Source organism: Fundulus heteroclitus, chromosome 24, assembly GCF_011125445.2.
Source record: "Fundulus heteroclitus isolate FHET01 chromosome 24, MU-UCD_Fhet_4.1, whole genome shotgun sequence".
NCBI lineage: Eukaryota > Metazoa > Chordata > Actinopteri > Cyprinodontiformes > Fundulidae > Fundulus > Fundulus heteroclitus.
Genome location: NC_046384.1, coordinates 19,373,225 through 19,385,418, shown reverse-complemented (window position 1 = coordinate 19,385,418; position 12,194 = coordinate 19,373,225). Strand labels below are relative to the sequence as shown.

Below are 12,194 nucleotides of genomic sequence, written 5' to 3'. Positions count from 1 at the left end.
TAAATTTTTTTTGGCTTAACGTGTCAGAAACAACGCTTGGACGCAACAAGCCAAATCAATGCAGTCTACTGTCAGTATTGCTTAATATGCTGATGACATTCAACTATTACTGCAATAAGAGAATAAAAATGGCTCTGGCTTTCATCACTGAAATTATCCAGAATCCTGTAGAATCTGCCTAACCCTCAGAAGATCTGAGCTCCTATTAGCAGAAATAGTTGCTGCAACATGAACAAGACACAAGTTTTACCTGCTCTGCTGCAGTCTACACGAGGTGCACCAGGTGGACTCCTGGTTCCTGCTCTCTCCTCTCCCCTGTTGTCCACACACCAACAATGTCCAGTAGAACCATGGCACTAGAAACAATTTGAGTCCAGTTTTACTAGTGTTAAATCGAAACTTGTTGTCATGATCAGTAAAGAAAGTCTAACCTGCTGTGGCAGATACTGTCCATTTTCATCACACTCAGGCACATAGGCTCCAGGCGGAGGATTTCCATCTGAGCTTGTCTGAACACTGTGTCTGTGGTGCTCACAGTGGGTCTTTGGACGCTCCGGCTCATCTGTTGAAAGAAGAAGAGACACTTTTACATTATTAATTAAACTTAGATTTTGTTAGCTGACCAGGGTCTCATGTTTGGATCTTAAGCACAGGTACAGACAGCGTTTTTTTCACAAAGCTTATTACAAACTAACAGTTTTCTAGACTTCAGTATCTGATGTTCTTCATCCTTTTACAGTATCTGAGAAAAGTGAGTACTGTGGGCAGCTTGTGTAACAGTGCAAATTTGCTGTACCCTTAAAATAACTCAGCACACAGCAATTCATGTCTAAACCACTGGCTATAATAGAGAGTACACCCCCAAGTAAATAAATCTCTTAATTGTGCCCAAGATGTCAATCATTTGTATGGCCACCATTATTTTCCAGTCTCCACGGCCTGAAGTTCACTAGAGCTTCACAGGTTACCACTGAACTCCTCTTCCACTCCTCCATGATGACTTCCTGGTGTGGCTGGATGTCAGAGACCCTCTTTTCCTCCTCCTTCTGTTTGAGAATACCCAACAGATGCTCAACGGGGTTTAGGTCTGGCCAGTCCAGCACCTATACCTTCAGTTTCGTTAGCATGGCAGGAGTGTTTAGGGTCGTTACATTAGAATACTGCCCTGCATCATCTTTAGATGAGTCCTCCTTTGGGACGACAGCCATGCGGACAAATTTGATGCAGTGTGCGGCGTATGGACCCCCACCCCCCACCCTACGATTACTGTATAATTGTGTAATTGTAGCTTTGCCTCAAAATGGCGTCATGAGGAAACTGATGCTGAGAGCATCGAACTTGCATGAGTAGACTTCTCTATCATGAAAAACTTCAAGGTAACGGCAGAAAAGAAAACTTTAGGATCCCGGAGTGTCTGGCAAGTGCCATGAATATTTCTCACTGAGGTGTAAGCAAAGAATTTGTGACACTGACATCTTGGACTTGTGGTCAGGAGAATCCACGGATCTCAACCTACTTGAGAACCTGTGGTCAGTTCTCAAGCAGCAAGCAGAGAAACAGAGACCAGAAGACAGTGATTAACTCCAAGCAAAGATAAAACAAGGATGTGTCATCATTAGATAGAAGTTGGTCTGGAAGTTGATATCCAGCATGCTGGGATTAATAATATAAATTATGAAGAAGTAGTGCAAATATTACCCTGTATATTCTGAGAGGTATGGAGCCTCACCTGCTCTGCTGCAGTCTACACGAGGTGTACCAGGTGGACTCCTGGTTCCTGCTCTCTCCTGTCCTCTACTGTCCACACACCAACAATGTCCAGTAGAACCATGGCACTAGAAACAGAAACATCATGTTGATATAATGAGTCCATCCTTTAAAGTTGAATCATTAAGACCGAAATGAAAGCTTACAGCAAAAACGGGTAAGGAAGGTCTGACCTGCTGAGGTACATATTGTCCATTTTCATCACACTGGGGTACATAGGCTCCAACTAGAGGGAGTCCATCTGGACCGGTGGTCTGAACACTGTCTCTGTGGTGCTCACAGTGAGTCCTGGCACGCTCTGGCTCATCTAAACAAGAATGGCGAAATATAATGAACAAAGCTATCAGGCCATTACTGATTTTCTGATAAATATTTTAGACGAATTGGTAGCTGATCTTCTGAACTAGGTCCAATTGGCCAATTAATCATTGATCAGTCCTTTTTTCTCCTAGGTTATGTGAAGATAGATTTTATAATCCGCAATTTTTCTACCACATATGCTAACACATCAGCCTGTCAGCCCAAGACAAACCCTAAAACCGTACCAACAAGTCAATAGTAAACATGAACGTTACCAGAGACAAATACCCTTAAGTGTACAGTATGTTGTCCTTTTGGACAGCTTCCCAGTACCCACACTCCCCAAAGAGTAGTTTGGACTGTTTGGCTCAAACAGAAACAGTTTATCTTTCCAGGACTTCCTACATTTTTCCCCCCGAGGGATGAGATTGCAAAGAAGTTTAAAGCAAGGTTAGGTTGTATAACAATATGTCAGGCTGTGGACATCTCACAGTGCACCGCTCAATCCATCAACTGACAAGACAAAAAGTACAGCACAAAGCGGTTATTACAGGGAAAGGCGACTCCACAAAATATTGATGAACGCCACATTTTTCAGGTTCCTCCAACTAAAAAAGTTGTTTTGTTTCCACTTCACAACTATGCACTACATTGAGTTGGTCTATCACATGAAGTGCTCTAGTGGTCCACCCAGCCTGCTGCCTGACTCTTGCTGACCAAATCTAGAACACAGTTTTAGGACATTTGAGACCAAAGTATTAAAGTTTTGTCACAAAGAACATTATTTTACCAGTACAATCCATCACCCTAAAGCACGGAGGTGAAGGGATGATGATTTGGTCTCGTTTTGTAGACAGGAAATCAGACCTCTCTCACACACACAGATCCAAAAGGTTCTGTATGCTAACTTATGACATACAAATAAGGATATGAAAATAAAGAATATTGCTTGAAAATGATGTAAGGAGTTTGCTGCCTCCTTTCTGATGTCTTTCACTTACCAACAAGTATAGTTTATCTCCAATCTTACAATAAGATGGGATTCAGTATATAGACTCATACACCAATTGTTTGTACTGAAAATATTTGGAGCCTCACCTGCTCTACTGCAGTCTACACGAGGTGTACCAGGTGGACTCCTGGTTCCTGCTCTCTCCTGTCCTCTACTGTCCACACACCAACAATGTCCAGTAGAACTATGGCACTAGAAACAGAAACATCATGTTGATACAATGAGTCCATGCTTTAAAGTTGAATCACTAAGACCGAAATGAAAGCTTACAGCAAAAACGGGTAAAGAAGGTCTAACCTGCTGAGGTACATATTGTCCGTTTTCATCACACTGGGGTACATAGGCTCCAACTAGAGGGAGTCCATCTGGACCGGTGGTCTGAACACTGTCTCTGTGGTGCTCACAATGAGTCCTGGCACGCTCTAGCTCATCTGTTGGATGAAGAGGAAACATAGTTACACAATTTATTCAGAAACTGAAGTGATATTCTTAATAATACCCCTCTCTGTATAATACCCCTAAGGCATGGCGGTGGAGAACCAATGATCTGGGGTTGTACGGTTGTAGGTTTATAGGATTGTGATGGGTCTTCAAAATCTAGAGCAGTGTTGAAACATGAACTCTCCTCTAAATTGATATCTGGAGTCTTTTATATACCAAGATTAATGTTCGTCTGCAGCCTTATCCAGGTGATTACCATAAAATAGTTTCATACAGAAATGACATGCCCTGATAAAGTCTGGAGCCTCACCTGCTCTGCTGCAGTCTACACGAGGTGTACCAGGTGGACTCCTGGTTCCTGCTCTCTCCTGTCCTCTACTGTCCACACACCAACAATGTCCAGTAGAACCATGGCACTAGAAGCAGTATGGAAACATGTTGATGCTGTGATGTAGTTGAAGTTGACAACACACAGTTAAAACAGTGGAAACGTCTCAAGAGATTCTAACCTGCTGAGGTACATATTGTCCATTTTCATCACACTGGGGTACATAGGCTCCAACTAGAGGGAGTCCATCTGGACCGGTGGTCTGAACACTGTCTCTGTGGTGCTCACAGTGAGTCCTGGCACGCTCTGGCTCATCTGGGGAAGTGAGTCACAGAATGCAACATTTTTATGAGAATTAGTATCCATAGAAAATAAACAAGTCAGGATGGTCCCAATGAATATTGTAAAGCTTAGAGGTTATGACGTTTCCAAATGAACAGCTCAACTCATCAATGTATTTCACCTTGTCTCTATATAAACTATTTAAAGGACCATTTCATGAAAAAGTAAAGGAAACAACTTTAATCCAACTGCAAAGCACAGTGCTGGGGAACTTATGCTGCTGTGGGCTAGGGTTTCACAGATAGGAACATTTGGGCCTATACATATACCACACACACACACACACACACTAATTTGCAACAAGTGCGAAAGCAAACTGAACCACAACTTAACTCCCTCAACCGACAAACCTCCTGGGATAAAGTTTGGCTAATCAACATAAATAACATCCACAACAGCTGGACAAGGTCAACTCATCAAACTTGGCGGTGTTGTCGGCCACCAGGCGTTTCTTAAATTGCAAAACATGTTTTAGGCACACGTTTGCTCCATCTCAACTCTAATCTGTGGGAAATGCTACATCATAAATGATCGGAGTTTATACTGACAGTCAGTGCACATTTTCCCACTTGCACTGGAATTAGTAAATATTCAAGACATTAAATGTAACGATGAAATGATGTATCCACAGGCAGGCAAACATGAAAACCTGCAAATCAATTTTAAGTCCTAGCTATAAAATTGTTGAACCACAATATTAGAATTGAGACATAACTATAACACAATACATATGGTAGTCTTTGTACATTTCCCAACTTAAAGCTTGCACTCACAATGTCAAACATTGAAACAGTGTTTCCTTACACGGGACAACCAACCCCCTCCCCTCCTGAAACACAGGCACAAATGGCAACTAGAAAGAACTAAGCATCGTTTTTTAATATCACTCTAGTTTCAGTTATCGGACGATATTGATATGCTACAAAATGACTAATATTGGCCGATACCGATGTTTATCCCGATTTATTGTGCATTCCTAATGTGTATATATATATATAGTATTTGTCCTGATAGTCTTTTATATACCAAGATTATTGTTCATCTGCAGCCTTATCCAGGTGATTCCCATAAAATAGTTTCATACAGAAATGGCATGCCCTGATAAAGTCTGGAGCCTCACCTGCTCTGCTGCAGTCTACACGAGGTGTACCAGGTGGACTCCTGGTTCCTGCTCTCTCCTGTCCTCTACTGTCCACACACCAACAATGTCCAGTAGAATCATGGCACTGGAAGCAGTATGGAAACATGTTGATGTTGTGATGCAGTTGAAATTGACAACACACAGTTAAAACAGTAGAAACGTCTCTAACCTGCTGAGGTACATATTGTCCATTTTCATCACACTGGGGTACATAGGCTCCAACTAGAGGGAGTCCATCTGGACCAGTGGTCTGAACACTGTCTCTGTGGTGCTCACACTGAGTCCTGGCACGCTCTGGCTCATCTGGGGAGGTGAGTCACAGAATGCAACATTTTTATGAGAATTAATATCCATAGAAAATAAGTCAGGATGCTTCCAATAAATATTGCAAAGCTTAAATGTTATGACGTTTCCAAATGAACAGCTCAAATCATTGATGTATTTCACCTAGTCTCTATATGAACTATTTAAAGGACCAATTCATGAAAAACGAGAAAAAAAAAACAAAAAAAAAAACTTTATTCCAACTGTAAAGCACAGTACTGAGGAACTGATTATGCAGGCTTGTTATCCAACCACATGTGGTCAAATGTGTAACACTGCTACATAACCTGACTCTTGCCAGATGAATGTAATTCCGCCGAGTTCCACACATCCACCTGGAGTCGTTGCCATTGGGGGGGAATTCACTATCACATAAATGGATGAGCCAATCAGGATCACCGGGTGGGATTTTCGTATTTCGCCGTCACTCTTGGAAGAAAGTAAGAGGCTCGAATGTTGGAAACAATTGTGTTTTCTACTTCTATGTGTAGTGGGGTGTAACACGCTTTGCGCAGGAGCGCACCGCTGCCCTCTAGAGTCTAGACGTATAATGCTACATCAGAGGAAGAGCCGCACGGAGCATAAATGCTGCAGACATTGTGTCCGCACTTCTCATTTCCATGTGGAACATATGTGCGTGAAGCGTAGAGTAACCTTTATGCAAAATGATGTAATATGGCTCCGCGGACATCATGCTCGCATCATCCATGTGCGTTTCTGTCACTTAATGATGTCAGAGTTAAAAGGTGTCCGAAATCGGTACAGCAGTCTGAAGCTCCTTTCATCCCCATGAGAGTTCTTACTGTGGACCCCATTAAAGGTCTAGGAACAGGAGCTGGAAGCTATTATGAAGGGTATTCGGATGGAGCCCAGGCTTTAACATGTTGGAAACAACTCTGTTCTACTTCTACCTGTAGTGGGATGTAGTACACTTGGCGTAGGAGCACAACGCTGCCCTCTAGAGTGTAGGAGAAAAGTGCTACTGCAGAGGAAGAGCCACACGGAGCATAAATGCTGCAGACGGGGTGGCTACACATCTCATTTCCCCGCAGAACGTACATGTATCAAGCATAAAGCAACTATTAAAGGCTCCCACACACTCTGAGCTTTGCGGACTCCGTTCTGTCTCTCCACAGACTTTTTACCCTTCATAGTCAAGCATAGCTATTTCCTTCATTCCTTGTGATAAATTCCTATAATTCCCACACGTGTTGCCAGTGGGACAAAGTCGTGGGAACGGATGTGAAAATGCTTGATTAACAAGTTGAGCACCTCAAGCCGTTTCTTTTCCAGCAGCCACCCATCGCACACCTGTCGGTGCGCACATCCTTGTGACCGCCTGCTTGGAGCAGGTCAGTGTATCAAACCCAGTGTCACATATAAAACAGTTCGAAATGAAGACTTCTTGCCGCCAAGGAAGTGTGACAAATCGTACACGGTTGTAAAAACTTAGCTCTGCACGTAATATTTCTGCACAGAGTCCGCACAGACTCCACCTTTGAGTATGAGCGGACGTCCGTGGACTCATGTTCGCGCAATCATGTGGGGGCCCTTGACTGCAGGAACAATCTGGTTGCATGCATTTGTAGTTCAAGCCTGTGGAAACGACCCTACTGTTAACACACGTAGCAGTTGTTTTTCATACAACAGGGCATTAGAGCTCTTTTTTAAGAAACACAGAAAAATAAAATGCTCAGCCAGGTTGCAAACTGTGCCATTAGATTACTGCCGTAGAGCTGTTATTTCAGTTGTACAGTGAATAAACATTCAGTCTGACATCGTCATAATTGAAACCATGTTGTTCTACAGTCGTGTAACCGCCATCGTGTCACCCCCAGGAATGCCTACCACTACAGTTTTTAAAAAAAACTTTTTTTTTTTTTTTATGAAAACATAGTGGTGTTCTGCATTAAACCTTAGTGTACTTTAGTAGAACATACCAGTTATGACATTTATTAACTAACTATCCACTCAGGTCCTCTGTCTTCCGAATATTTATCAAACATGCAACCACTTAGACTCACTTGTTTTTCTGCAGTTTATTATGCTTTACCTTTACTTTGCTGCTGTTTCCTTTTGGACTTTACGGACCCCGCTCATTCCCACCCACCTGTTTTTCCAGGCATTCCAAGCTTATGACCCGGTGACCTCGGCGGCACATAACTCTCAAATTCACATAAACATGCTGTCTGAGTTGCTTGTGAGTTGAGGAATTAAGTGGGTTCACAGGTCATTGGTTAACAAGAAAGCTTTAAAAAGACATGACATTATACACCTGCTTTACACCCACTAACATATTCAGTTTAATAGGAGACCTACAGGGGGCCGTGGGAAATGGAGAATATAGAGAGAGTGCCCATTTTTGTAGGTTTTTTCTCACTTACCCGGTTTGTCACAGTCTATGGGGGGTGTGCCAGGTGGAGTACTGGTTCCTGGTCGTTCTTCTCCCCTGCTGTCCACACACCAACAATATCCAGTTGAGCCATGGCACTAAAAAAAGGGGGGATAGAGGGAGAAAGTTAATGCCAATTTTTTCAATTTCACTCACAGGCCACTTTATTTGCTCGTTAAAACAAATAAACAATCGATTAAATACGACGAAGACGTCAAAACCAAGTATCAGAATGTGCAAGAAAGGTGATTAAAGTGAACTTAAACAAAGCATGGTTGTTAGTGCCAAAGGAGTAGATCTCAGTATTGCTGATCTGATGGGGGGTTTTCAGCAACTACCAGCTCTCAGGTTTTAAAAAAAAGCTCCAAAACAAGAGAAAATATCTAGTTAAGCAGCAGTTGTGTGTGAACGAGACTGATTTGCGATTAAAGAAAGACAACGGCAGCTCAAATAAGCACTAATTTACAACCAAGGAAACCATCTCTGAATGGAAAAACATGCTAAACCTTGAAGCAGATGGGCTACTGTTCAGCTAAGAACCTGAAACCGAGGCTACAATTTTACACATGCTCACCACAATTGGATAATAACAGACTGGTCTTAGGAGTTTGATTTTCCTGCCTGCTTCTGGCTGCTGGTGCAATGGTGTGGGGGATATTCTCTTGGCACACTTTACAACCCTAAGATGAGATATATAATAGACCATGCCACACAGCTCAAATCAGCTCAGCTACGACTCCAATGGCATCCACGGTCAGAATAACTGTAGCTCTGAGGCAAAAAGGAGACCTACTATGTATCAGAAAGGTGAACGTAATTATGTGGGCGGTGGCGTTAAGCGCTCTTGCACAACATCCATTCAGAATTGCGAAAAACACTTGGTGTTATTTTTGATTCACACCTAACACATTAGTAACGTCACAAAGACAGCCTTGTTTCACGCAAATAAAGTTCTCTCCCAAATCAATACAAAGACCTTCATCCATGCTTTTTGTCACTTGAACATTTGATTGCTGCAAAGCTGTTCATGCTAGTCTTCTAAATAACACATTTCATCACTTAAATAAAACCTGTGTTTTTCAAGGACCCAATGAGATGTCACATCACTCTGATTTCAAGATTCTTTCACTGGTTTTCAAAGTTTTAAATGTCTTAGTCTAAGTTATTTCTCTAATTTTCTTTTGAGCTTTCAGACCCCACAGGTTAGCTTATGCTGGTCTTCATTAATCTCCAAAGTTGGGACAAAAGAACTTATTTTGAGGCATATTTTATTTTTGGTCTGTCACTGCTATTTCTGGGAAGAATCTGTGGGGAGCTTCAAAGTTTTAAAGGTTAACCTTTCTTTTTAGGAAAAAAATTAAACTGGATCTTAGTTTCTTTACCTACTTATATATATAATTTAATAATTGTAACCATTTTTAACTCTTTAACTTGATCTCTTGTGAAAAAGTACAGTACAAATACAAATTAATCCATGGATGTTTAAACTTAACAATCTGCTCGTTATGTGCTGACCTGCAGTGGAACATATTGTCCATTTTCATCACACTGGGGTACATAGGCTCCAACTAGAGGGAGTCCATCTGGACCGGTGGTCTGAACACTGTCTCTGTGGTGCTCACAGTGAGTGTTTGGTCGTTCTGGCTCATCTGTTGAGGTAAAACCAAACAAAACATAAGATTTACATCCACAGACAACTTCTTTTATTTAAAGAACTCATCAAAAAATAGGGCCCTACCTAATGCATCGCAGACTTTAGGTGCTGTACCAGGTGGAGTCCTAGTTCCTGGTTTTTCCTGTCCACTACTGTCCACGCACCAACAGTGTCCAGTAGAACCATGGCACTGCAAAAAAAATCATATCAAAACGTGTTTACCCCAGGTTATTCAGAGTTACTCTAGTTGCACGTTTCAAAATTTCACATATTTTGAAATATCCAGGTTTTTTTCAGAAGAATTTCAATAAATTAAAATGTCATCAAAACATTAATTCATGTCTGAAATTGAATTCAGAGCAAAATTTCATATTTCAGAGAGGATTAATGCAGAGAATGCCATCTTTCCAGTGTTTATTCGCGTTAGTTTTGATAATTAAAGCTTAAAGCAAATGAAAACCCAACATTACTTTATCAGTAAATTTGAATATTACATACAACCGATAAAAAAGATTGCTAATGACTTGATAGTTAACCAGGAGAAAGTCAAAAACAACCTTTACAAGCCTAAAATCCCTACTGCTACATAGCTGACAGTCCAATAAATAAAGTATGTGAGCAATGGAAAGTTGGGTGGAAAGAAAAACTGTGGGAAAAAAAGGGAACATAATCAGTGGGAACAACTCAAACCTTGACAGGATTATGACATAAAGTCCCATTAAAGATTAGTATTAGTATTGGGCGCATGTATTGTACAAGAACATTGTTTGCTAAACATTGTTAAATATATTTAAATATATTGAAAATAGTTAACTGTGATATTTGTTTCTGATCCAAGCACAAGTTAGACTGCATTATATTTTTAGATATGCCCGGATATTTTGAATATCAATCTGGTAGTATTGACCAGAAAACTGAAAATATGTTGTCAAAGGGTCTTTGAGCAGAACAGTGTTCTAAAACATGGTCAGATCAACACAGAAACAATTCACCAAACACAAAGTGAACTCAGCCCCTACACCTAAATCCGAAAAAACTGTATTATGCAAAGAGAGAGAGGAAAAGATCCCTCTGTCTGTATACTCCAACAACGAAGAACATTGCAGCAGAAGGAAATAGAAAAAACAAGAGTCACAAACAAGCAAATCCTTGGACTTATATTCACATTAAAAAGTCCCACCTCAAGACATTTTAACCGATCACGTTCATGGAAGTAAGGAAATAAAACTGCTCATTAGTCTCCAAAATAAGCAGCATATGCAAAGCAGCGGGGCGAGGGCCGTTACCATGGACACAACCAAATAGTTTGTGTAAACCCACCTGCCGTGGTCGATACTGTCCATCAGAGTCACATTGAGGGATGTAGGCTCCACTACTTGTTTGTCCTCCACTCTGTAGGCTGTCTCTGTGCCGTTCACACTGGCTCCCCGGCCGCTCTGTTGAAATTTTAAAGAAGGAAGCGACATTTCATTCTGTGTTACGTTTGTGATTATCAGGAACTGTGCGGGCATCTAGCGTACCGACCTGCCAGAGGGGAACAGTGGAATCCGTCGCCATAAAATCCGCGCAGGCACTGACACTGGAAGGACCCCAGTTCGTTGACACATCTGGCACTGATGTGGCATGGAGAAGAGCTGCACTCGTCTATGTCTAAGTGAACGACAAGCCAAGGAAAAAAAAGAGTGCCTCAAACTTCAGTTTAGCACATCTGCCAACCATATCAGCTGATGTAGCTAAAGTAGTATAATTCACTCAAAAGGTAGCTTGGTTTTTTTATGGAAAGTCAAGGTGATCCTAGTTTAGAGATGTTCTCATGGAGGAGTCAAGCTAAAAGCCCCTGACAATGGGGAGTCTTTAGACTCATCGTTTGCCTGGCTCGCAGGAGAAATGTTGTGATTACATTAGTGCTGTCAGTTAAACGCGTTATTAACGGCGTTAACGCAAACCGATTTTAACGCCGACAATTTTTTTGTCGCCATTAACGCGCGTCGCGTCAAAACACACACACCGTTCCCTAATGTTTTTCCCCCCGCCGCGCTCTCCGGACTGTGTTTCTTTTACCCTCGGCGCTTTCCGTAGTTTCAAGAGTGCTAAAAAACTGTAGCAAAACACACCCGCCCCGAAGGGTTTCTTTTACCCTCGGACACATGCGACTTTGGGCTTCTTTTTTCTAAAAGCGCTTCTAAATTTCATGAGTCACGGGTTGACAAATTAAGGCTGAATCACTTTGCCAAACGAAGGACCTGGAGTTACTAATCAGTTGCTAAACAGTCTCATTTAGGGGTATTAAGCTCCTGCCCAGTTGCAAGCAAAGTGTAAGACTGGAATGACCTGTATTGTTGTTGGTGTGAAAGCTCAGAATTAGATGTGTGAGAGAGAGAGAGAGAGAGAGAGAGAGAGAGAGAGAGAGAGAGAGAGAGAGAGAGAGAGAGAGAGAGAGAGTGAAGAAATTAACAAAACCTATGACTTTATTGAAATGTACAATTTTTTATA

At 41.7% G+C, this 12,194-nt stretch overlaps 1 protein-coding gene across 6 annotated transcripts in view; it reads right to left on the bottom strand.

The window, feature by feature from the left end:
- Positions 1-12,194, bottom strand: part of nid2a (nidogen 2a (osteonidogen)) — a 60,170-nt gene that overhangs the window by 10,151 nt on the left and 37,825 nt on the right. For 2 of the 6 annotated variants that reach the window (XM_036128471.1, XM_036128472.1), the window contains exons 17-29: positions 11,226-11,351; positions 11,022-11,137; positions 9,786-9,891; positions 5,501-5,634; positions 5,311-5,416; positions 4,030-4,163; positions 3,831-3,936; positions 3,377-3,510; positions 3,166-3,271; positions 1,941-2,074; positions 1,730-1,835; positions 432-562; positions 251-356 (exon numbers count right to left, since the gene is read on the bottom strand). In XM_036128471.1, coding sequence (XP_035984364.1) covers positions 251-356; positions 432-562; positions 1,730-1,835; positions 1,941-2,074; positions 3,166-3,271; positions 3,377-3,510; positions 3,831-3,936; positions 4,030-4,163; positions 5,311-5,416; positions 5,501-5,634; positions 9,786-9,891; positions 11,022-11,137; positions 11,226-11,351 — 1,545 coding nt within the window. The remainder of the gene's footprint in view (positions 1-250; positions 357-431; positions 563-1,729; positions 1,836-1,940; positions 2,075-3,165; positions 3,272-3,376; positions 3,511-3,830; positions 3,937-4,029; positions 4,164-5,310; positions 5,417-5,500; positions 5,635-9,785; positions 9,892-11,021; positions 11,138-11,225; positions 11,352-12,194) is intronic. The other 4 variants (XM_036128473.1, XM_036128475.1, XM_036128474.1 and 1 more) reach the window with 4 other exon arrangements.